The 26,521-nt window shown below is 56.2% G+C and overlaps 1 protein-coding gene across 1 annotated transcript in view; it reads right to left on the bottom strand.

Moving 5' to 3' along the window:
• LOC119109139 (tripartite motif-containing protein 67) overlaps window positions 1-23,555 on the bottom strand; it is a 36,079-nt gene extending 12,524 nt beyond the window's left edge. The window contains exons 1-6 of the mRNA XM_037232710.1: window positions 23,391-23,555; window positions 22,911-23,225; window positions 6,530-6,625; window positions 4,879-5,112; window positions 2,001-2,169; window positions 1,199-1,338 (exon numbers count right to left, since the gene is read on the bottom strand). Coding sequence (XP_037088605.1) covers window positions 1,199-1,338; window positions 2,001-2,169; window positions 4,879-5,112; window positions 6,530-6,625; window positions 22,911-23,225; window positions 23,391-23,555 — 1,119 coding nt within the window. The remainder of the gene's footprint in view (window positions 1-1,198; window positions 1,339-2,000; window positions 2,170-4,878; window positions 5,113-6,529; window positions 6,626-22,910; window positions 23,226-23,390) is intronic.
• Window positions 23,556-26,521: the final 2,966 nt, after the last annotated feature.

The following is a 26,521-nucleotide window of genomic DNA, read 5'->3' as shown; positions in this document are numbered from 1 at the left end:
GATGACCAGGTGGCCGTGAGGAAGCCCAGCACGCCAGTAGACTACCGCATATGGAGCTGGAAATACCTAGAAGCATGGCTCCTCCCGCGTGCGACACGCCGATTTATTCGCCCCTCCAACTTCCATAAACAATTCGGATGTGTTTAGAGGTAAGCTGACTCATCGTAACGACACTAAGCACATCTCAGCAGCCGCAATCAACGCTGCGTAATTCAGGTACAACCCTCACGCCGCCGACATGCATTATCACGTGACCGTTCAGCGACGACGCAGTGTTGAGTCCAGCGCTCGACACCAAAGTTATTGTGCCCAGAGTATAATGGCACCCATCGTCATACTTTGAGACCTCGTTAGAAGGATGCCTGGAAGGTCATCGTCTGGGGCTATGTAAGTGACATGGTCGCCACCAAGCATCAAGGTATGCAGTCAAAACGAGTGGTCACTACGCTGAAGATACTGATTCTGAGGATACTGAGCAGAGAAAACTGAGCACTGGAAAAACGCTTGCACAGAAAATTTGGCGCAAGAAATTTGTAATGCGTGCGCACGCACTTTGACGCTTAGTAGTTATACAGCCCTAGCAGACATTGCTCGGGTCGTAACGTAAAGCAAGACCATCCTGGGACGCGTACCGTGTGGTAGAAAACTAGGCTTTTGTTGCTTTTCGGCAAACCCGCGCCGTGATTTTAGAGCAAGCTGGTCAATAATTGTTCGTATTATTTATCCAATATATTCTCATCATGCTTGCGAAGCAACAAGTTAGGTATCGTATGTGGATCCCCTCATCTGAACAAGCCATCAAGTGCTGTATCAATACCCAACTCCGAGACATAGTGTGAGCACCCCTCCATATTTGATGGCCTCAAGTGGATTTATACAGTACTGACACATTAACGCCTTGTTATAAGATCTCTTGCAAGTGATTCGTTTGTCGACGCGCTAGACGCGCGGATATCTCTTAACCTCGACGATGCTTCAACAGCTGACGCATCCTCAAAACATGCAGCTCGACCAGCCGCCGACCGAGCACACTTCATTTCGCCGACGGCAAATCAACGGCTCACCTCCCAAAACTCATAACCAACTGCAAACTTTCTGCCAATCCTATCTAATCGCTCTTCTTCCCCGTCACGGCCGACCGGGGGGGGGGGGGGCGGGGGCGGGGGAGGGCAGATTCCGATCGGATGCGCGCGCTCACCGCGAACGGTCCTCCGTTGCCGTCGTCCAGTTCCAGCAGGTGCCCCTCCACGAAGCTGGCCGGGTCGGCGCGCCACGACAGCACCACACTGTTGTTCTCCGAGCAGCACTCGTCGTGCACGATCACAGGCGCGCCGGGTGCTGCCAGGTCAGGTCAGGTCAGGTCACGGTGAACGCTGAACACCAAATCGGTAATGCGGCCTCATACCGAGAACCAAACGCGTCAAGGTAACGCTATTGCAACCGTAATCACCGCCTTAAGCACAGGCATGGAACGCATGAACATTCTCCCGATCCCTCCTCGCTTGACTTCGGGATGACATCTTTTTGTTTCGACGGCCTTCAGTCGGTGACCACCTACTTAGAAAGTTAATTCGTGGCTCACGTACGCTTCAGACATAACAAGGGGGGCTCCGGCTCGCATCTGCGCGTTTTTGTGTGGGCTACCGCACGGCTGATGCGACTACACGCGGCACAGCTGCCACTCGGTGGCGCATTATCTCACCGCATGGCAGCCATGTTTGTCAGCGCTTTTTCGGGGACGGCCACAACCGCGCCACCAAGGGAAGCACGCTAACAAGCGCGTGCTTCCCTTCATTATCGCTGCTTCAAAAGGTAAGCAGGAGTGCCTTTCCTAGTTGTGTGGCTCTGTTGTGCTTGGTGACCGCCTACACCAAGCACGGTGGTCAGAACCAGGCACGCTTTAGATAACAATCTGATAGAACCAGACACACTTTAGTTAGCAGTCTGATGTGCCAGAACCAGGCACGCCTTAGTGAGTAGTCTGATGTGTCGTGTCTCACGTTTCATCTGCATAAAAGACATCTGCTTGATGGCCTGCTCCACAGCACTCGTGTCCAGTGTCAGCTCCACTTGCGACTGCGACTGCGACTGCGACTGGGAGAGCGCCTTCAGTTCCTCGTCCAGACTCTGCAGCACGGAGTCTGCGCGGCCCTGAAGGGTAGCACCCATCTGAGAACAAACGGACGGCGAGTCAAACCCGGCTGGGGAACACCCGAGGACAGAGACACACACGGACGGCGGGTCAGACCCGGCTGGGGAACACCCGAGGACAGCGACAGACTGGGAAAAGCAGACTACTGACTAAGGCGTGCCAGGTTCAGACACATCACACTGCAGACTAGACGGGGAAACATCGGAAAAGAGACGGGAAGGGTATTAGACTGGTTTGGCAACATGCGACGGCACAATTACAGCAGGCTTCGCTAGTCTGGGGAACATTTGAGAATACAGGGATAGCGGGTCAGAAAAGTCCCGAAAAAAATCCGAGGAAACACGAAGAGGGGATCACACTAGCCTGGGAACGTTTGAGAGTACAGAAACAAGCCAGCAGAGTCTGGGGATTATATGGGGAAAAATGCGTCAACTCAGCGTTGTCAAGGGGTGTGGTGTTCACTTGGAGAGATTAACAGCTGTATGACGACTGTATACCCATTGACATTAAGTCTGGAGCCTACGCAACGAACAGCACCGGCCTTGATCTGTTGCAAGCATTTATCCTTCAAATTTAACTTCTTCATTGGCGCTTGCCAATGGTCTGTACCAGAAAAAAGCTACGCCTCGAAAGTGATGTAGCGTTCGAATATTAAGTCAGCACACACCGGCGCCATCGCATTGCGAGGTTACACACATTCGCGTCTCAATCGTCTCGGATATGCTAATGCTGTTGCATCCAGTCCGGAGCCGTATTCGCTTTTGGACGGCTGTACCGTGTATTCGCGCCGATCAGATGATACTGCTTCACCTACAGCACGCCAACGCAGCACAACTGATTGCCGTGTATACATTATGTTAGCGATGTATAATCGTCCCACACGTCTGCCTTTGGGCGTCCGCTGGGACCAATAATGAATATCTCAGAAACTCGAAACGACATATATTCAAGCATACAGCTGGTGGATTTCGTCCTTCCTCCTTTCAAAACCACCGCGCGCGTTGATCCAGGGTGGTGATCTAGGATGGCACATTGATCCAGGGTGGTGATCCAGGGTGGCGCGTTGATCCCGGGTGGTAAGAGCAGAGTATTACACCCAGCGGTCGGTCTTCAATGCCGGTCCACCCGTCCCGAGCCGGCCAGGAGTGGTGGAGCAGCCGAGCCGACACTCCGCACCGCACATGGCTCCACCCACCGCTTGCCCTGCACCCACGCCTCCGCGAACTCCACGGCGGACCGCGTCCCCAGCGAGCGGACCCCTCCCCCTCCCCCTCCTCCGCAGTCGCCGCAGCTATTGACCTGGGCACCGTCTGAGCTAGCCGGCTCAAGGGAGCTGGAATCCGCCGCGCGGCCTTATAATCACGCGGTGCCGGCACCGAATACCAATACCGAGGAGGTCTGGGGCTGGAACGGGGGCGCGGGCGGGGGTAGGGGTGGGGGAGGGAGCTGGAGCTGGAGCTGGAGCCACAGCCGCGGTCGCGGTCGGGGCCGCGGCCGGGGCACAGTTGACACAGTTGGCACTCTGAGGCACAGTTGGGGGCTAAAGCTGTAACTACTGCTATTGTAGCTGAGGGAGGGCCTGTGAAGGCTAAAACTGAGGCTTGACCTGGGACTGGGACAGGAGCAAGGTGAGCATCCTCCGTATAAGTCCCGACGCCATAACAGGCGCGATTGCCAGGCCGCGGCCTTACTACAGCTGGCGTGTCGGCCTAGACATGGCGAGGGGCATTGCCAGTGGCAACGTCAAACCACCAGTTGTTGCGGCTGGGAGCGGCAGAAATAACGTCGGTTATAAGAGGAGACTGGCCGGCGTGTTGAGCAGTCGAGTACCAGTTGAATTATTACCCGACAGAAGGTTACAAGGACAGAGGGACAGAGGGACAGAGGGCGCTGCAGCGGGTCGGAGAGACGGCAACGTGCCTCTCTGTCCAGGGTCGACCACGGCGGAATGGAGAGACCATGCCTGAAAGAGTCCGCTCACCGGCTTGGGTAGCGAAGGGCAACCCGGTTTGCTAATAATTTCTGGCGGAAATCGGGCAGGGGAAGAAAAGGAGGGGAATAGGGTGCATTTGAGCGCAACAACAGTCAATTTTCCTTTAAAGTGGCCACTCACAGGCAGCTCTCGGCCCAGGTTATCAACATAAAACATTGCGTACAATTAGAGCGGACGAATAAAAGAACCCATAGAAGTGCAGGGTCGCGGAGGCTTCTGCATCTTCGCCAGGACCAGTTTCTTCCGGCCGGAAAAGAGGAAAGGAAACAAGACCTCCGGGGAATCGAGATAAATCGTTTCAAGAAAATGGCTGCCTTGAAAGTCGGCAGCAGCCCGCGAGCATTGACCGATATCTTAAAATAATGCCGCGGCCGGCCGTCAGCCCCCGGGACGCCGCCGTCAGTGTGGAGACGTGGGCGGCCGCCGGCTGCTAACCACATCACGACATTACCGCTCGTCGTTGGACTGGCTGCCGTATCGATGGCATTATGACCTCGCGCCGCTTCACGAGAGATATCGATTCTCTCGGGTCGTCGAACCGGCCCCAGTCAGCTGGGCGGACGGCGTGTTTGCCAGTCCGCCGTAACAGGCCATCAGGCGTAGTCGGATAGCGCGGGCGGGGGTGTGCTTTACGGCGAGATTCTACATGCGGCAACCACATAAATCATCTCATTCAGTGGCTCCTAGGAAAACAGCACACCGGGAGCCGACGGTGGCCGCAGCGTTACCCCACCTGCAGGAATGCCACGCTGTTGGGCTCCTTCAGCGTCTCGATGCAGAAGCGCAGCAGGCCGGTGGTGCGATGAATCTGGCCTGTCCAGGAGGTGACCTGCTCTCGCGCCGCCGTCGTCTTCCGCTGCCGCTCCTGGCGCACGTGGCCCAGCAGGCGCTGCTTCCGCGCCATGACGGCCGCCACCAGGGCGTCGCACTGCTCAGTGATGGCCTGCTCCAGGGCCGAACACGACTCCTGCAGGGCCGGTTTAGGGTTAGAACGCGACACACTTCCCCACGGAAGGATACAATTACCGTGTGAGAGGGCTCACGGTTAGAACGAGGATCGCTTCTCCCCAGGACAATGCAGCTCCTGTGGGAGAGGGTTCGGGTGAGCGTCCGTCTAATTCAATCGCTTAAGTGCTGGGGGTGCCTGTTGATATTGCTCGAAGCTGTTTTTTATTGAGCGTCGGTTCGCACAAAATGGAGATCTTTGATTCAATATCTGTTGCGTCGACCGGCGCTCCTCGCTGCCGTAGCGCATTGTCATCACTTAATGATATTCGGAAACGCCCTCTTGAGGGTAATTTGCATAATAATGTAACTAATAGCCCCACCCACACCCACAAAAAACTCACACGATTGTTTCTGGCGTGCGAAAACCAGGCGCGGCTCCCGGGTGCGATGAACGAACAAGTGTGTCTGCGCTCGATGAGCGAACAAGTGTGTCTGCGCTCGATGAGCGAACAAGTGTGTCTGCGCTCGATGAACGAACAAGTGTGTCTGCGCTCGATGAACAAACAAATGTGTCTGTGCTCGATGAGCGAACAAGTGTGTCTGCGCTCGATGAGCGAACAAGTGTGTCTGCGCTCGATGAACGAACAAGTGTGTCTGCGCTCGATGAACAAACAAATGTGTCTGTGCTCGATGAGCGAACAAGTGTGTCTGCGCTCGATGAACGAACAAGTGTGTCTGCGCTCGATGAACGAACCAGTGTGTCTGGGCTCGATGAACGAACAAGTGTGTCTGCGCTCAGTGAACGAACAAGTGTGTCTGTGCTCGATGAACGAACAAGTGCGTCTGCGCTCGATGCCTTGGCCGGCCGCCGGCGGCAGCTCCGGCAAACTTGACAATCCCAATCAGACGAACCTCAGGAATAGTTGAAAAAAGTGTTTGCTTGGGTAGCTTTGCTACTGAAACCGTCTATTAGCACTCTGCGAGTCGACGTTAAGTCCTGCATTTGTGTCAATGCACAATGGGGAAATTGTATGGGAATTAGGAAAATGGGAAAGAACAATGGAGGAATTTTACCAGGCCGTTTGCCAAACATGACATCGATACATATATTTGGTTGGCGTCCGACTACGACGCGCCATGCATTGGCAAATCAACTTTTTGGCCAGCCTGTGACGAAACTTATGACCCCCTGGATCCGCCAGCACGTGGCGATGTTACCATCTGACTGCGCCTGCCAGTCAGTCCGAAATGTCACCGGCGTGCTGACCCCTGCCTACATCCGAGACGGCTCACCGAAGCCCACCGAAGCCCGCCGAAGCCCACCGAAGCCCACCGATGCCCACCGAGGCCCACCGAGGCCAACCAAAGCCCACCAAGGTCCACCAAGGTCCACCGAAACCCACTGAAGTCCGCCGAAGCCCCCTCGGGACACTCACGCCGACCGTTTCGGGCGCCCGCCGCAGCCGGTGGATGACCTCGGTGGCAGACTTTGCCCGTTCCGAGAGTGACTGCAGTGTCTGAGACAGCGCCGTCTGAAACAGGACGGCGGCGGGTCAGCGGCGGGGTCAGCGTCAGGAGCGAGGTCAGGGTCAGCAGCGGGGTCAGGGTCAGCAGCGGGGTTAGGATTAGCGGTCGGCGGCGAGGTCAGGGCCAGCGGTGAGGCCAGGGCCGGCGATAGGGTCGGGTCAGCTGTGGGGTCAGGGTCGGCGGCGGAGTCAGGGTCAGCAGTGTGGGCGGAGTCAGTGGCGGGGTCAGAGACAGAGGCGGGGTCAGAGTCAGCGGCGAGGTCAGAGTCAGCGGCGAGGTCAGGATCATTTGCGAAGTCACAGCCATGCGTCGTCCATGTTCGGTTTGGATGCGTAATCAGCATCAGGTATTGACGTAATTAATGGCCTCGTGAAGGTCGTACGTGACCAGCTGGGATGACGACACGTGACACAGATCCATCGGTGCAGTCTTGACACACGGCAGAGTGTACGCTAAACAATAAAATTGTTCCAGTTGGGGGAAGGGTCTAGCCTCCCCCCCCCCCCACTTTAGAGAAAAAGTGGGTCAAAGTCGGAAAACCCTGCTTTTACTTATATCTTGAGGGTAGTTGCATACGCACGAGGCTCAAACGAAACATGACCACCCCTGCAGAGTGCGAGTCCTTAGTTGTATTAGGTGGCTAGGTTAGGTAAAGCCAGGGTTGTGGCTGGATCAGAGCGGCACCTGCGGTGGCACACCTGAGTCACCGTCATGCTGCTCAAACTGAAGCAAACACACCCCATTTACGCGCACGACGAAAGCGTGGAGATAGCCGGGAACCATGGATGCTATCCGCGGGCGATGGATTGCACGCTTTCCCTCCACCCTTTTTATTTCATATTACGTGTGAGACGCTGTAGGAAAACCACCCAGAAGATTCCGTGTTCCTCCATTTTTGTACCCGAGACAGAACTCATTCTGGATGGCGTCCAGGCCGATTCGTTCGCTCCACACGCTTCTGTCTCTGACCCGTCTCATTCGCTCACCGATCCTTCGGTCGGGTTTCTCGTATCCTGTGCCTAGGACGGACGGGCACAGGTTCCTGCGCCCTTCCGTTGCGCCACCGCCGTCACGTAAAACATGCGCGCTGCTGCACATCATGCCTCCCAATGAAGACAATTGAGGGAGCCGCCCGAGGAATTAGGTAAACCATGGCGAAATTACTCGTAATTGGCGTGGGCCGACCGCACGGCGCGGCGCCGTCGCCGCCAGGTGGCGCCCTGGTGTTGGCCGCTCCACCACAGGGCAGGGGGGGGGGGGGGGGGGGAGAGGGGCGCGTGGGCGCGTGGCGGCCCCTCCCGCCGACATGGGGCAGAATGTGGCGCGGGCGCCACTGTGGCGCCACCGAGAGCGGATTCAGCGCAGAGCGCGCGCCTCCAGCGTGCCTGGACGCTGCGTTCTCCGTCAGCCAAGGATCTGATGGGGCGGCCAGATTCAGTCCTTTGTGTAGTCCACTGACGGAGTCTGGTGGACAGAGTTATAAGCCGAGAGGTCCGTCTGCCCCGGACTCGTAACAGATGATGTGGATGTCAAAACTCGACATGCCACATGCCTATTGCCTAAGCGTTGTCCAGTGCCCAAGTTTTCACGATGAAGCACCGTGCGGCCTGGAATGCCTGCTGAGGCAAGACCATGCCTGCGGCTCCCCAGCTGCGGGCATGGCCGCGGAGGGATGGGCGGCGGCTGGATCCGCGCGGCACCTGCAGCGGCGCACCTGGGTCACGCCGGAACTGCACGGGCGTTCTCAGCACCGCGGCCGGCATTACAGCCGCGGCGATTACGGCCAGCTGTCCGGTGAGCGGGGCTGAGCCGCGGGAGGCTCCGTCGGCCGCAAGTGAGCCTTCACGGCGACTTAGCAGCAGCCGGAGCAGTGAGGTAGCTGGGCGCAGCCGGCGCCGGCCCGGTGAAGCCATGTCACCGTGTGAGTACATTAAATTGAACACGATGCTGATGATGGATGATGCGTGGTGCTTTAGAAGCCAGGGATGCATGGTGAAATCATTTTTAATGTTTGCGTAATTCATGGCTGTCTTTTGTGAAATGAAATATGCGTATCATGCTATAACTCGAGTCCGCTGTCATCGCACGGGTTTTAGTCAATTTGCTGTGCTCATGGGGCCATTGGTATTGGGGGTGTCCTGAGCAATGTCAGTTTTGCTATCCACTCTATGAAAACATAATGTGGCTCTCGCTTTGCCGGTGTTTCTGTCAATTAGGGCTAGCAGGCAACTGACACTGTGTAGTGCCAAGTGGCTCGCAGCACGAACAGTGCGCCTGATAAGCCAGCCGTGGTACTGAGGAGACGGAAAGAGTCTACGGCCGGGGTCTACAGACTTCGTAAATGCGGCCCTGGACCTGGCCCTCAGACCAATCAGATGGGCTCATGCTTAGACTTGATCCTCAGACCAATCAGACAGGCTGATGCTCAAACCTGATCCTCAGACTAATCAGACAGGCTGATGCTTAGACCTGATCCCCAGACCAATCAGACAGGCTGATGCTCAGACCTGATCCTCAGACCAATCAGACAGGCAAATTCAGTGCTTGACGGCCGGTCGGCTACATAATCCACTTCAGATATAACCTTCAAGCTTATCTCCCGCAGTTGACCTTTGCAGATTGCTGCAACACTTGCATAGGAAGCCGAGAAATAGCTCGCGAAAGGTCGCAGACGTGAGCTGGATATTTTCAGGCCGGATGAAGCCCCAGTTTGCAAATAAAGCAGTTCTGAGACTGAAGTAGCTGCGTATCTTTACCAGGAACCAGCTTTAGCCGGAAACTCGGTCTATTTAAATCAAGTTCATTGCAAAGCCCCAGTACCCATATGGCATATCAGTGCCTTGAAGGCATGAAACAATTCGCCAAGCTTCAGACCGATACAAACATGGCAACGACATTCTGAAACAAGTTAAATTTTGAGCGCCGCAGACCAAACCGTGCAGAACATTTGAAGAGATATTCCAGAAGTGCATGGCCCGCCATCCGAGTCAGCGACAGGGTCAGGGCCAGCGGCGAGGTCAGGGTCAGCGGCGGGGTCAGGATCAGCGACAAGGTCAGGGCCAGCGACGAGGTCAGGGTCAGCGGCGGGGTCAGGATCAGCGACAAGGTCAGGGCCATCGGCGGGTTCAGATTCAGCGACAGGGTCCGGGCCAGCGACGAGGTCAGGGTCAGCGGCGGGCTCAGAGTCAGCGACAAGGTCAGGGCCAGCGACAAGGTCAGGGCCATCGACGAGGTCAGGGTCAGCGGCGGGGTCAGGATCAGCGACGAGGTCAGGGCCATCGGCGGGGTCAGGATCAGCGACAAGGTCAGGGCCAGCGACAGGATCAGTTTCAGCGGCGGGGTCAGATTCGGCGGCGAGGTCAGGGTTAGCAACAGGGCCAAGGTCAGCGGTAAGGCCAGTGTCAGTAGCGAAGTCAGGGCCAGGGCGGGTTACACTAACCAGTATAGTTTCTGGCTGTAGACATCCTATCTCTAGAAGGTGCAAACTGTCCACACGATGCTGATGTGCTCGATCCCCTGTCTGAGCGGGTGGCAAACTGCCGCACGACCTTGGTGAATAAAGAACTATGCCAAGGGTGGTAAAGCCTGCCGACTTGCTGGAAACGGTCGGTGACAAAAAAAATGTTTATATTCACAAGAAGCTTGGTGCCGAAAATGTTTTTGGAGAGCAAATTTTGGTGACGGCCAAAACAAAATAATACAGCACACTGTGCAAAACGTAACACGATGTCTTCATACGTAGATAATATGACTCCATGGTAGTACATTTCGTCACACAACACCAGCAAACGTTTCCGTAAAGACTCTTTACCATACTCTACGGCGCCATGGTATCTTTTCTAAGTCTCATTCAAACCCGGCGACCAATATATCCTACGGTTTTTAGTCGGTCGGCCGGCTCAGTGACAGGTCGGCGACAAAGCGGGGTATTTCCCACGGCCCGGCCGGTCGGCCGATTCGCTGTTTTTAACAGCCGGCCCTCAGTATCCTGAAATAGACAGTATAAAATGCTGAAAAATCTAGATATGGGAACTTCTTTGGCCGCAAGGGCACGCTAGAACCGTCACGTTGCCACTGTAATGAGGTGGGCGGTGACTTTCAATGCACTTCAATTTTGCAAGTGGCATTCGGGTCGTAGTGTTATGGATACCTGCCTGGGGTTTAATTTTTGACCTTCCTTACTTTGTTGGAGATGGTGCCATTCAGCATCCCGTCCTCAGCGACGAGAGGCATGGAGAGTTCAGGGTAAGTTGACGGAATGACCTGATCAAGGTATGAATTGACCTGTGGTTATCCAAACCGCCTTTTTAACACAAAGAAAATGCTGTTGACTCACTGAAGCAGTCACAAGCGACCAGCCTTCTTCCAGTTGAAAAGAACCGTGGGGTTAATGTTGAAGCCTGATGACACTTCTCATGAAGGGGAATAACAGGAGGTGATAATTGTTATGAAATGTCACTTCATGCTGTTTCTTCTCTTGTCCTGATTGCGAATAGTTACCAGTCACATATATCTTCAAATTGGGGGTGTTCCTACTTTTTAATCAGTTCAGGGCTCCAGCCCTATCTCTAAATTTGTGAAGAAGTGTGCTAATCTGAGAGACATCCATATTTGAAGTTACATTGGATAATTTTTCACTACCTCCAAACCTTTTGAAATTGTGCTCCCTGCTTGAAATGCAACTATTTCATCAATGTTTTGACAACATTTAAACAATTATTCACAGCTCAGTCTTTTACTAACATGGATTTGGGTTGCTGGAAATTAACATGATACCCAGTAATGGACGCCATGGGGCACGGGTTGTGAAGGCAGACAGGGTGCCTTATATGGAGCCTACATTGCTAATAGAAATCAATTCACTTAATGTGGTGGTGGCATAACGACAGGAGTGCTAATTTTATGCATGATTAAGGGCATGCAGCAACCCATGGATCATGGCCAATAAATAAAGTCCAGAGAAGATAGTTTTGCAAATACGTAGCATTTTTCTCACATCTTGTTATATTTTTGCAGCTAGAAATGCTGGATGGGGCGGGAGAATCAGCATTGAGAGGGCCCAGCCCAACACTAATATTGGGGAGTGCTCCAGAAATTAATTTGAATTGATATTCGTGCATAATGCACGACAAAAGTCACAGATCACCTTAGATTTGCATGCTACTTGCATGCAGGCAGTAATTTTGGCTTGATCATTGAATTTCTACCGTTGTTTGGATGTTGGTGATAAAATGTATCATTGTGCTGTAGCAGTTGAGGTTTCCATGGTCTGAAGTGCAGATTTTTGTACAAGCATATATAAAGTAAATAAAAAGAATGGTAGCCAAAAATTTTAACCCCTACCCTGATTCGCTGGTTTTTGTAATGCAGACTGGCGGAGAGGAATTCCCTCACGTTTACAAATTAAGAAAGGTAAAGCCTCACAAAAAAGATAAACGAGTTAACCGTCTTTAGCGAGATTTCGCGATTGATAAGAAGTCTCCTGTTGTTAATTGACCCCACTAGACCAAGTCGAAGGTCAATTTTCCTGAAAGCCAAACATCAGCTTTGCATATTCATATATACGAAACCATGCAGTGTAGTAACTTAGGACAGAAAGAGGCGTGTCCCTTGTTTAATGATGAGTACAATGACATGCAGTTTTATCTATTGGGAGCCTATATTCATAATGCAGGGATTCGTTCAAGCAACAAGTCGACCCTCCGCGCGAAATCTACAGTCGTCGCTTGCCGCCCACCGCAACCGCCAGCCTTGAATCGTCTTGCAACGCTCGTAAAACACCTCAGCTACTTTGACACCACACTTGCTAGTGGTACATTTTTGGTGTTAACACGCGTGCAATGGATGCCCCAGAGGCTAACAAAGATTTCAGCGAGATTGCACAATATGCCACATTGGTATCCTCAAAAAGACCGTAGCAGGGGAGGGGGTCGTATCCCCTCCCCCCTCCTCTCAGGGCTACAAACTTGCTCAAGACGAGCTAGCCGCCTGATGTAAACTTAGTGACAAATTTCGATACAATTTACCTATTGGGGCACGGCGACTGACGCCCACCTGCCAAAACACGTCGCGCAAGGCTTGGAGCATGCCTGAGATATGGTGGAAAATTTGAAGACGATTGGGATGTGGCTCGAAGCGCACGCGTGATTTTCATAAGGGGGCATGGCCTCGTGGAGGCCCCATATTTGACGTCATTCCCAGTGCCGCCTGCCACTGGTTCTAAATCTGCCATGCATTCTGCTGCCTTGTCTATCGAGGTCCTTCGTTGTTATTGTTTGCGGTCGAGGAAAGCAAATCCAGCCGTAGGTCAAGTTTAAACGTGAAACCCCGGCGAGTCCCGAGGGTGCAAAAAAACTCCTGTTGTGATTGGGCTGTATCACTGGTCTAGGGCAGGTGCGCCTGCTTTCCTAGCAGCAACACTTATTCTGACACTTGTTGAAGGACAGTGTATGATTGAACGTTCCGGATGTGTGCATCATATTGAAAATTACAGCGATGAAAGAGAATATCGGTGATAGGCTGATTACTGATGATGCTACTGGGCATGGACTTAATGACTATTCTGCCATATATCGCATTACGTTACTGGCGACAATTTTTCCTCCCGAAATTTGGTGGGCGACAAAAAGTACACTTTTATCACCCCTGAACTTGGCATATACGGACCAAAAGCTATAATTTCTCATTTCTGGATGACAGTGTGCTGTAAGAGCGCACTCACGAAACAACCGAGCAACAACAGAAGTACGATCGTCATCATCATCACCACAATAAACTTAATCACGAGTAGACATACTGCACAATGCGCCGATAGTGCCAATTAGATTAGTCGTAAGATCATTAAATGGCTAAACGATGTTTTCAACATTGATTACATTGTCAAAACTCAACGGACGAGGTGAGCGCTGGAGATTGGCGTTCTGTATTTACATACATTATTTTATAACTGTAATTTTCTGCTTGATGCCATTTTTGCTTGATGCCATTGTCTCGCCTGTTACCAAGACCACGGCTCGGCCTTTTTCGCCCGTGACCATGGGACAGCCCGAAACGTCGAGTTCTAGCAATGCGACCAATGCTCGCTCAATTAGATCGTTTAACTAGTACCTCCTGGTACACTAAGACTGATTATTTTCAGCAAAAGAGTATGTATGTGTATGTATGTAGTATATTAACTCATGAATAGTATCTTAACTCATGCGGAAAAAAACAGAAGCCGAATGCCTTTCTTTCTTGCATCACGATCAACTGCATTTAGCTAGAGCACCATCTATTCTCAACTGCCCCGATCTGGCCGTTTCCTGTTACTCGGTGGCTCTTGGATGCGATGTAGTCATCCGCAATCATCCCCTGGCCACGACTGTGTATTCAACAGACGTCCTCACGGTCAACCCATCACGTCTCGGGCGATGTCATGGAACATCGACAATCAACGTGTGAATTGCGCCTGGAAACTGAACGAGTCCAGGCCTGCCGGCTGTAACGCCAAGTTATCGCCGCCAGTTTGCCGCGGCGCTATGGCCACCGCATCCGGGGCGTTTCGGACAAGTGAGGCCATGATGAGCGCGGTCACCGGCCGAATACAGACCGAGGTCACAGCGTCCGGCGTTCCGTGAACACGACCCACCCAGGCGGCCCTCGGTCCCAGGCGGCCCTCAGTCCCAGGCGGCCCTCGGTCCCAGGCGGCCCTCGGTCCCAGGCGGCCCTCGGTCTCAGACGGCCCACCCAGAGGCGGCCCTCGGTCCGATCGCCCGGTGACTGATCGTGTGAAGATCACGTCCGCTCGGGTGCAGCCACCTAAGGCGAATGGAAACCGCCCATATGTTCCGCGTCGGTGAATTGTAGGGAACATCCATCCGGAGCCATTAGGACCACTTCCAGCTGATCGAAAACGGCTGCAATGGAAGCTCGCTGTGAATGGCATTCGATGGCTTTCGAAGTTAAGCATTTAAATGTTTCGTAGATCTGCTACATTATCCAGTTGCATGCACACTCAGTGACGGGCCATATGAGTTCCTGCTTTCCGAGCCAAAATCAAGGATGAGACGGCTGCCGTTCGTCTCACAGAGGAACCTAGCACGTAAAGGCAAACAAATATGGGGTCGGGTCGAAGCGACCCAAAAGCCAAAGCAAAGGCGGTCGCGCTAGAGCAAGTTCGCCGTCTCGGAGCTCCGGGCACGAGGAGTGCGTCGCACATGTTTTTGTGTCCAGCGTCCGACGCTCCAGCTCCGCGCGGGACCGGCCAGCGCGTGTCCCGGATCAGCCAGCGCGTCTGGGCGCGGGCCGGCCCGGCAGCTACGTCTGCAGTGAGGGCCGGTCGGCGTGCCGGGCCCGGCGCAGGTATGGGCGCCGCGCCGCACCGCACCTGGGCCCATCCGGGCGCGACGGGGCGCCCCACGGCCCGGCGCCCGCGCCGGCCGTGGGAAACGCGCGAGGGAGGTGTCGGCCCCCGTCCGCCGGCGGCGAGCGGCCCCTGTCCGCCGGCGGCGAGCGGCCGCAGCACGTCTGGGACGCCAGGGAGTTGAGCATGGGTGCGCATAGTTTTAAAAGTTTGGTTTTAGCTGGTTGCATTGATGCGCTGCAGTGTCTGTCTGCATCGCGTTCGTGACGCTGGAGGCCTGGGGTATAAACAGATGACAACTTAAGGTTTGCTGCCACGGCGGCTCCAGCAGTATCGTGTTCTCTAAACATCGCATGCTGGTAACGGTGCCCAGGATAATTTATCATGCAATTGCAGGCAATTTGACCCACCCCACTTGGATCAATGGCCAATTCAACAAAGCGAAACCATCAATCAGAATACACCGTAAATCTGTTACGAATACCAAAGCACAACCAGTCAGAGGTGAGGTATTTTTGGAGCATCACTGTATCTTTAAGTGACATCCGCTGATCATTTAAGCAAATGTGTCGGAAATGCGATTTACTCGCCTTCACGACGATATCCAGAGCTGGGCGATTGATCGCTGATGATTCAAAACGCGACAACGTTAGAAGTCAATCTGCGCTCATCATCTGGAGGCGGCAGGATTTACGTGGCCATTCCATGACACTTGACACCGAGATAGAGTATGTCATCGTGAAAGAAAAGGCACCTTAAGTCACGGCATACACTAAAACGAAGTTAACACCGGCCACAGGACTCTACACAGAGGGCGTTCTTATCGCGTCACGGTCACTTCAAACCGCCGGTAAAGCTCGTTGGCCAGCGCCAGGGATCAACATCTGGTATGTTCGACCGCTGACTGCCGCCGGGTCCGAGACCCCTGACTTCCGCCGGGTCCGAGACCCCTGACTGCCGCCGGGTCCGAGACCCCTGACTTCCGCCGGGTCCGAGACCCCTGACTGCCGCCGGGTCCGAGACCCCCAACTACGGCCAGGTCAGAGACTCCTGACTGCCGCCGGGTCCGAGACCCCTGACTGCCGCCGGGTCCGAGACCCCTGACGGCCGCCGGGTCAGGAAGCCCAGCCCGCGCTGCTGCGGCCGTACTCTGGACCACAGACGGCCGTACTCCGGACCACGGACGGCCGTACTCCGGACAGCGGACGGCTGTACTCCGGACCGCGGACGGCCGTACTCCGGACAGCGGACGGCCGTACTCCGGACCACGGACGGCCGTACTCCGGACCGCGGACGGCCGTACTCCGGACCACGGACGGCCGTACTCCGGACCACGGACGGCCGTACTCTGGACCACGGACGGCCGTACTCCGGACCGCGGACGGCCGTACTCCGGACCGCGGACGGCCGTACTCCGGACCACGGACGGCCGTGCTCCTGGGCGGCAGTCGCAGGGCCCACCTACCCATACCGCTTCAGCAAGGCCTGCCCACACCCGCCTCCGCGGCCGCGCCCGCGGTCACAAGCCCCGCTACCACAACAGCCAGCCCCGTTCGCAGCTGGAGCGGGCGTCCACCGACGGTCCGGCCCACGCGGCGGAGTGGGCCGGCGAGTGTCGGAGTGGGCTGGCCAGTGTCGGAGTGGGCCGGCCGAGTGTCAGAGTGGGCCGGCCAGTGTTGGAGTGGGCCGGCTGAGTGTCAGAGTGGGCCGGCCAGTGTCAGGAGTGGGCCGGCAGTGTTCGGAGTGGGCGGCGAGTGTCGAGAGTGGGCCGGTCCAGTGTCGGAGTGGGCCGGCCAGTGTCGGAGTGGGCCGGCCAGTGTCGGAGTGGGCCGGCCAGTGTCGGAGTGGGCCGGCCAGTGTCGGGGTGGGCTGGCCAGTGTCAGAGTGGGCCGGCCAGTGTCCAGAGTGGGGCCGGCAGTGTCGGAGTGGGCCGGCCAGTGTCGGAGTGGGCTGGCCAGTGTCAGAGTGGGCCGGCCAGTGTTGGAGTGGGCCGGCGAGTGTCGGAGTGGGCCGGCCAGTGTCAGAGTGGACCGGCGAGTGTCGGAGTGGGCCGTCCAGTGTCGGAGTGGGCCGGCGGGTGTCGGCGTGAGCCGGCCAGTGTTGGGGGTGGCGAAGCTGGGTGACGGAGACGCTGCCGCGGTAAAGTCGGCCAGCCGCCGGCCGCCTCGGGCTGACGCTGGCGAGCGCGCCGGTCCAGGGCACGGCGGGGCGGCGGCCGCGGCAGGCGCAGGCCGCCGCCGTCTGTCTTTGTTGGCTGCGGAAACCGGTTTGTGTCGCGTCGTTAGGAGCGGCGGTGTTTCGGGGAGGCGCCGCGGGGCGCGCCGGTCACTGGAGCATGAAACCGTTGTTTGCATGATAATGGTAAGATGTTTGTTATCGACGGCAACATGGATGCCGAATGGTGTTTATGAAAATGCGCGGCAGCTGTCCTTCGAAGATGTGGGCAAGAAAAGCAAAAGAGCCTCAGGGAAAGGCGGAACGGCACCAGACTGAAGTATTCGCACATATTGTTGGAGCAGACTTACAACTGAATGGGGACAAGCAAAACCAACCGCAAAAAGTTCATGCCATGCTCGCAGAGGAAGTCCTCGATCAGACAATGGAAGTCAAACAAAGAGTGACGGATATCTCGTGTTAACATGTCATTGTGTTCAAAGTGAAGATGGATGATTTGTGAGTATGCTGTTAAGATATTCTATGAAAATAAACTCATTATTGTTACAAGGACAATAAATATTATCGCATGACGCTAAGCAACACACGCAATTTAACAGCAGAGACGCCAGTGTTATTTACGTCCCTTTGCAACCCGCATCGGTCAGTATCCCGCTGAGACGCCCGGCCAGATCTCACAGCGACGCTCTGGCTGTCCCATCTGGAGGGCGGCGCCGCCTGACAGCCACACATCACACTCTCTCACGCCGTGACGTCGTAAACTGCGGCGGCCCGGCCGGCGCCGTTAGCCGCCTGCCGCCCCGCCCGCAGCGGCCTGACGCCGCCCGTAAACAGGCCGGCAAACAGCGGCTGGACGCGCCGCGCACCGTCTGGCGGTGCTGGCGCGCGTGCCGGTGCATCGCGGCTCGCGCAGCGTGACGCGTGCTCGTCACGTTCTAATTCTAGTGTATTTTCCTGTTTGTCAACTGGATTGCCTGCCGAATTTTGAATCTCCACCGCACGGCAGCGTGGCAAATGGCAGCGGCATATTAACGTCACCGCAGTTAAACTTCGCGGGTCCCGTGGGACGCGACACTGGGCGAGCTACCGCCGGGAGCAGCGCCGGGGCCCATCGCCAGCCGCAGGGCAGAGCTCGACACATCGGTGGTCCGGTGGTGGGGCTCCACCACCGGCAGCAGCGCCGGCGTCCACTGCCAGCCGCAGAGCAGAGCTCGACACGTCGGCGGTCCCGTAGCGTGGCTCCACCGTCGGCATCAGCGCCGGCGGCGGCAGCAGGGGCCATCGGCGACAGCTCGCTCCGGCGAAGTTTCTCCTCGTGCTGCTGATTGCAGCTGGGTGATGGGGATCGTCGACTCCGTCGATCGCGCTAATGAACGGCGTCCGACCGCCGGAGCGGTGCTGTCCCCACGACCGCGCTGTGCTGACCCCACGAACGCGCTGTGCTGACCCCACGAACGCGCTGTGCTGACCGCACGAACGCGCTGTGCTGACCCCACGAACGCGCTGTGCTGTCCCCACGAACATGCTGTGCTGTCCTCACGAACACGCTGTGCTAACCCCACGAACGCGCTGTGCTGTCCTCACAAACGCGCTGTTCCCCTTGTCCCCCTTCCCACGAACGCAACGCGCTGTGCTGTCCCCACGAACGCGCTGTGTCCCCGCGAACGCGCTGTGCTGTCCCCACGAACGCGCTGTGTCCCCACGAACGCGCTGTGCTGTCCTCACGAACGCGCTGTGCTGCCCCCACGAACGCGCTGTGCTGTCCCCACGAACGCGCTGTGCTGTCCCCACGAACGCGCTGTGCTGCCGAAGCGAGACCAACGCCCGCAGGACGGTTCGAGTGGAGTCAATTTTTGTGTGGAATGCTTCATACGCACGCTAATGCTAGGCGCTCGTTGGTTGTTATGCTATAGCAAGCCTATGAGACGCACCACCGCCTCACTCTAAATTGAAGTGCTTTCGCCCATTTTCAGGCCAGCACTCTCTCCGACCTGCACAGTACAATCTTCTCCCGCCGGGCAGAGATGTTCATGTCATTTATATGTACGGCCACTCAGGAGCAGCTCGCTTCGTCTGCACTATTGCATTCCAAACAAGTTCTCAAACTTTTCCAGCCCGCGAAGTTTCCAAGAGCTGGTAGGTTCATGAGGTTTGCGGTTCTGCGCAGCAGTTGCGGTCCCACGAGAAATACTTTCCTCCGACATCACACAGTGTTCATCCAACGCAAGTACGTCCTACGTCTCAACGCGCCGAGAGTAATACTGAAAAAACGCAGGCGCCAGCAGGTGGTGCAATCTCATCGGGGGCGCACAGGTCACCAAGGGTGGTGTAAACTCACCAGGGCGCACGGGTCACCAGTGGGCGGTGTAAACTCACCGGGGCGCACAGGTCACCAGTGGGCGGTGTAAACTCACCAGGGCGCACGGGTCACCAGTGGGCGGTGTAAACTCACCGGGGCGCACGGGTCACCAGTGGGCGGTGTAAACTCACCGGGGCGCACGGGTCACCAGTGGGTGGTGTAAACTCACCGGGGCGCACGGGTCACCAGTGGGCGGTGTAAACTCACCGGGGCGCACGGGTCACCAGTGGGCGGTGTAAACTCACCGGGGCGCACGGGTCACCAGTGGGCGGTGTAAACGCACCGGGGCGCACGGGTCACCAGCGGGTGGTGTAAACTCACCGGGGCGCACGGGTCACCAGTGGGCGGTGTAAACTCACCAGGGCGCACGGGTCACCAGTGGGCGGTGTAAACTCACCAGGGGCGCAGGTCACCAGGGCGGTGTAAACTCACCGGGGCGCACGGGTCACCAGTGGGCGGTGTAACCTCACCAGGGCGCACGGTCACCAGTGGGCGGTGTAAACTCACCAGGGGCGCACGGGTCACCAGGGCGGTGTAAACTCACCGGGGCGCACGGGTCACCAGTGGGCGGTGTAAACTCACCGGGGCGCACGGGTCACCAGTGGGCGGTGTAAACTCACCAGGGGCGCACGGGTCACCAGTGGGCGGTGTAAACTCACCGGGGCGTGCAGGTCACGCGTCACGTGTCCGTTTTTCTGGCGGATACGACTCACCAACATCCAATTACACCACACACGCTTGTGCCTTCCAACGTTTGCACGCAACACAAGGCCAGGGGAGGGGAGGGCGGTGAGGGTGGGGGTGGGGTGGGTAGGGCAGGGGGGCTGTAAAAGGCCTTCATCACGATGCGTCGGTTAGGGGGGAGGGGGGGGGGGGCAAGTGGGGCGCGCGCTGCGCAAACGTGCGAACGACACACCAACATGCTCCCTGAACAAAGCTCCTGACCCAGAATCGCACCCATCGTACGCATGCTCGCAGGCACACAGAGTACGGTGTACCACTCGCGTTTCCCCGCCCGACATCGCCCTTCGAATGGCCGGCGCCTTACTGTACTGGGATGGTCTCTCTTCTGAACGGCCATAGTTCAGTTGTGTTGGATGACAACGCGCGTTTGAATGGTCCTCGCCCTTCCTGGTTGCTGCGGTACCGTTGTCAGATACTGTTTCCACTCAAGACAGGAAACAAAGTCCAATGCCCGTAAGTTTACCACTGTGGCTCTGCTGTTGTGCTGTCACCTTTGAATTTTCTTGACGGCGCGAGAAGCTTTGAGACAGGCATTGCCAGCGTAGGTGCGTAGATGCTACCGAGCTTTCGATTCGACGTTAGAAAAGCTACACTGCTCTTTGCGTCTTGCTGTTGGACAGCAACACATGAAATGAAGCAAACATCTGACCCCTCCCCGCTGCTACTTTGCATAAACAGAAGGCACAGCGTTGGGCGGTATGCTGCTGGGGACCAAACGTCGCGTGTCCAGCCGGCCATCAGATCAGCTCACTTTGAGCAGAGGGGATTAGCAACGCGGCAGGGCCGATATTAGGCTACGTATGCGCTTTACGAGTGCTCTGTTGCCTGAAAGTAACGCGTTTAGAGATCTGATCATGAGATGGGGTCTCAAAATGGGCGTTTGCTGCCCATGGCAGGAAAGCCTCGTAGCGCCAGGGGCCTCGTAAAGACGATAAGTAGCCATTTCCAGTCCCGCAGTACGATACAGTGGGAGATGTGAAGCCGTTATATGCGACGAGGCTGGCGAAAACGTCCGGCGTTTGTGCGGGTTCCTCAGTCCTCACCAGGTGTTAGTGTGGTGCGGCGCTGTGTGGTGTCAGCGGGGACACGCGAAAGCCGGTCGGCAGCCCAGCGCGAGCTCCGCTCCGCCATCGCCGAACCCCGCCCTCCCTCGGCCGCCCAGCGCGGGCCCCGCCCCGCCATCGCCGAACGCCGTCCTCCCACGGCCGCCCAGCGCGAGCCCCGCTCCGCCACCGCCGAACCCCGTCCTCCCACGGCCGCCCAGCGCGAGCCCCGCTCCGCCATCGCCGAACCCCGTCCTCCCTCAGCCGCCCAGCGCGAGCCCCGCTCCGCCACCGCCGAACCCCGTCCCCCCTCGGCCGCCCGGCTGGCGACAGCGGGCGTGTTGTCGTGCCGGCCTGTGGGAGCAGTGTCGTGCCGCAGACTCCGCCCTCAAGGCTGAGCCTTGTCCAGATGCCAGATAATCGCCCTGCACAGGGACGGCAATCAATGGCCATTAGGCCGGCTCGGATACGGCTCCCCACGCGGAACCGGGATGGGCCGGTCGCTCAGAGACGACCAGAGACGTGCCGTCCGTGACCCCGCTCCAGTACCCGGGCCGCAGGTGGCAATGGAGTCTACCCCAGTGCCTGAACTGATCAGGTGCAGTCGGCACTCCACCACAGTACCTGGACTGAAGGTGACAGTGGTCTACTCCAATACCTAAACTGACGGATCAGGAGTGAAATGGCACCGTCGCCGACGCGCCCACAAACCCTTAAACGCCTGACAGGGACAGGAGATTCCACTACGGTGCCTGAACTGACAGAGACAGATGAGTCGCCTCCGGTACCGGAACGGACGGAGACATGGTATGTGGCTTCGATATCTGAATCGGCGAAGACAGGAGACTATCTCTTGTCACTACAGCGGCTATCTCTGATCTGGCGTCCCGGCACCACACAGGTGCCTGAGCACGTATCCAGCTGCGGAGCATGACCACGACTCCTTCCTTTGAGCATGTCAGCAGTGTCGCATTCGGTCCACCTGAGATAGAGCATTGCTTTATTTATTTACCGTGCATGCCAATGTGTGGAGTAATCTTACGTTTTCAGCCGAAAGAAGCCCCGGGTCTTTCATTGTTACTGTCAGCGGCAATGAGGAGCACCCGGATCAGCGTCGAGTTCTCTCTTAGAATTCCAAAGGCAGCTCGGCCCCAAACTACACCGAACATGAATGCTTTATGGTCTACTCCACGGGCGGTGATAGGATTCCAGAGCCACGGAGTCATGATGGGCATGACGTCCTTGACAAACTCGGGGAGGCCCGCCCCGCCCGGCGAACAAACCGAGCCCGGGGCCGCGGACAATGCGACGGAATGCATCCGAGACGGTCAGGGTAGATATTCTGAAACCGCGGGAGCCGCGCAGGGCGGAGACACAAACAACCCCAACCGTAGCTGAGCTGCCGCTCGCTTTCCTATGGCCGGGAGGACGGACCCTTCTGAGGGTGTGCGGGAGGTACCGCTGCTGGAGGCGACCGGCGTGCGGGACCAACACCAGCGGGACAGAGCCGAAGCACACGCCATTATCAAAACTACCCGGCACCACAAAACAGCGCGTCCCCAGAACATGCAACAACAACGATCAACAACATCCCCAACAACGTCCGGGCTGATCGCTGGCGGCCGTACCTTCTGGCTTTTGACGGCGTCGGCCAGCGGCAGCAGGTCATGACCCGCGTGGCCGCCGTCGCGCCGACACTCGGCGCAGGTCACCTGGTCACAGGCGGCGCAGAAGAGGTCGCAGTGCGCCGGCGCGTGCCGCCAGCAGCGGCGCGGGTCGGCCGGCGCCGCCGTCGGCGCGGCCGCCGCCGCCGGCAGCAGGCTGTGGGTGGCGAGCGGTCCGCGCCGTGGGTGGCAGCGGCGCTGACAGTCGGTGCAGTAGTGCACCTGACACTGCTGGCAGAGCACGGCCGCCGGCCGCGGCTCCGATTCGCACAGCTGACACGTGACGGCGGCGGCGGCGCGCCCAAACAGCGGCAGCAGCCGCTCCAGCAGCAGGCACGGCCGCAGCGCGTCCAGCGGGGCGCTGCGGCCGCACGTGACGCAGGCGAGCGCGGCTGACTCGGCACCGAGGCAGCTGCCCGGTCGGCTGCCGCCGCTGCCGCTCACGACACCGCTGTCCGCCTCGCTGTACTCGGACAGCTTGTCCAGCTCGTCGTCCGCGCCGCGCGCCAGCGAGCGGGCGCAGCCCAGACATACCGGATGCGCACACGGCAGCAGCACCGGCTGGCTGAACTGGCGCAGACACACCGGACACTGAAGTTCCGACTCCATGGCGGCGGCGGCGGCTCGCGCAGTGCTCGCTGGGGACGTCCCGCGCCCGCGCGTCACTGCTGGCTGGCGCGGCCCGCCACCCGCGCCCGCCGCGGCCCGCGCCCGAGGGGACGTACCGGCGGCGTCGCCCGCCGCCAGAGCCATCTGTCGGGAGGCGCGCCAACTAACGTCCAGTCACGAGGCCCGCGCGCATCGAAGGATAACCCGCGAAGACTGACCGCCGCGAACAGCGCGTGAGCAGCGCTGGCTCGGCGCGCGCCGCCCGAGATAGCTACCGTTGATTACAGACACGCGGACGGGTTTTTGTTGGCCGCAAGTGCAGCTATGCAGAGCTTAGGTTCCCGGGCCAGCGGGAAGGATTGGCTGGACGAGATGACGCTTCACTATGCACGCTTGAGCCCTGGCCGAAAAGCGTTTTAAGTCATTTTTTCACCGGTGGTTTTACAGAGCGATCACTTGCAGCCTAGAGAATACCGCTCGAACGAGCAGACAGGTGAATGTATCAAGCTACATTTCCTTATGCTATCGTGAGCCGGATCCGAGGTATGATTAGATCAGTGGGTTAGTGGATTAGTTGCTGGGTCAGAACAGTAGCACGTAGTATGTGATGATTGAATTCAGAACAAAAGAAAAAGTGAACGATCTCGCAAAAATACCTTTGATGTCCCAAGACTGCACACACGCGTATAATTCGGCATTTCTGTGCAAAAAACCGGCCTAAATAAGGAAGTTCCGCGGATTGCTTCGCGCAGTGAGTTCGGTTTGACTCGACGCATCTGCTCGCCTATTCTCCCCATGGCGTGCAGACTTGGCTTTATCTTAGATAAAAACCCCAAGTCGATATCATAACCACTGGAACGGCTTATCAAGAGGCAGGTTTTGCGTTCAAAACGACGTTACTGTAAAAATGCCATAATGAAATCTGACCAACAACCCAGAGGTACCCTAACGAACTTCGGAGATGAACATCATTTGAGGGCGGTTATCTCGCAAAGCATAACGGTGTCGTTAAGGAGCCGCTGTTCGGAACATGCTCGTAAAAATGTGATGCATTGTGTCCCAACGCAGAAAATTGTCCCCGTGGATCAGTGTGGGAGATCGGAGGCAAACAAGAGTGCGTGCAGCCCAAACCACGAGCGGTGCTCAGCACTTGTTGCAAACTCCAGCGGCCACCGTCCCACGCACAGCTTACTGTCATGAGGCCCCAGCCCCCCCCCCCCCAAAAAAAAACACTTCCAGATGTTAACGTTACGCATGTGATGAACGTTAGGCAATGCATGAACAGTGAGCTCGCGAGAAGTTCAAAATTGCTGTATAACAGCCCACACCACCCGACTAATGTTACACTGTTACGCCCGGTCTCAAGCAGGAAGAAACCATAGAATCGCTTCAACAGGGAATATTTCACATTTAAAGATAATGAAGCAAGCATCAGATACGATGAAGCAAGTTCGCTTATAACCAGGGGCGTAGCCAGAGCTTTGGTAGGGGGCACAGGGTTGACATAGGGCCCCTGATATTAAAGGCCCCCAAAAGGAAAGCGCTGCGTATGATCCATTTTCATTAGGGACATGCTTTTCGAGGTAATATATATATATATATATATATATATATATATATATATATACACCATGTTTTTAAATTTTGTAACTGGAATATAGACCAGACGCCAAATGGGTTGACAATTTATTTTAACATGGCCAGATCATGTTCGTGTGGATATCTTCAACATTCAGTCAGAACTGATTAGTGATGCGAATTATGTAACATGGTTTTGAGCGCGATCGCCCGCATACGTTAGAAGCCAAAAACTGGACGCCACGAGCTGCAGTCTCCGTAGGCCGCGCAGCATCGGCCCCGCAGCTAACACTAGGCCGTTGCCAACACGTGGACGAAAATAGAGACGCATCTGGAAGCAGTGCCTTTGAACGCTTTTACACATCAAATCACACATTTAGAGACACTCCGGGCAATGTTTCGCCCGTGCGGCTTTTAGATTGATGACAATAACGTACTGATTTTTACAGCACCGCAAAGTGGTGCTGGAGTCGTCTGGTTGTGGAACTGGAAGACCACAGCATCACTGTGTTGTGGAAAAGAAGATTCCAGCATCACTTTGTGGTGCTTTAAGGCAACGCTTTAAGGGCTAATCCGTTCTTATCATCAGTCTTAAAATGGCGCACGTGGAATATGCACCCAGCCTGTCTTCTAAATGCAAGATTTGATGTCCTGAAGCGTTAAAAGGTACTCCTTTCAGAAGAGTCATCATCTTCGAAGACCCGTTGGCCGCGGCTTAGTATTGACTGTTTGGGCCGACGCTGCGCGGCCTCAGGAAGACTGCAACTGCTGGCGTCGAGGTTTTTGTTGCTGGGATTTGCGCGTGCGTATGCTCAAAATTATGTCACATAACTGGTATCACTAATCGATGCAAGTGCCTGAGGGTAATTATTTCAGAAGTGTCATCATTTTCGTCCACCGATGGGCCACGGCTAAAAATTAGCCACTGGGCCAACGCTCCGCGAACTACGGAGACTGTAACGCCTGCAGTGGAGGTTCTTGTTGCTAAGATTTGCGAGCGTGCATGTTAAGAAACCACGCTACATAAATTGTATCACTAATCGATTCTGACTGGGTGGTGAAAATTTTCGGCCAAGCATGGCTTGGTCATGTTAATACGCATTGTTGACCACTCAATCTACAATCAAATTTTCATCTTCAAATTTCGATCAAACATATCCATCTACAGTATACCTTCCTGATGTCCTTAATGTCTGTAGAGCCCAGATAAAATTTTGACAAGGCTTCTGAATTCTATCGTTTCAGAAAGAGTCCACAAAACCATTGAAAATTAAAGGCCCCGGTGATTTGTTACATGCGGTCTTTCAACGCCTGGTTTCTACAGTTTATTGGCTTCAAAATACCAACAGAATTGATCTCACGGTAGCTCCTATTTTTTCTTCTGGTTG

Source organism: Pollicipes pollicipes, unplaced genomic scaffold (assembly GCF_011947565.3).
Source record: "Pollicipes pollicipes isolate AB1234 unplaced genomic scaffold, Ppol_2.1 Scaffold_2555;HRSCAF=2994_pilon_pilon_pilon, whole genome shotgun sequence".
NCBI classification, from domain to species: Eukaryota; Metazoa; Arthropoda; class Thecostraca; order Pollicipedomorpha; family Pollicipedidae; genus Pollicipes; species Pollicipes pollicipes.
The sequence above is the reverse complement of the archived record's forward strand: the minus strand, read 5'-3'. Positions and strand labels throughout refer to the sequence as shown.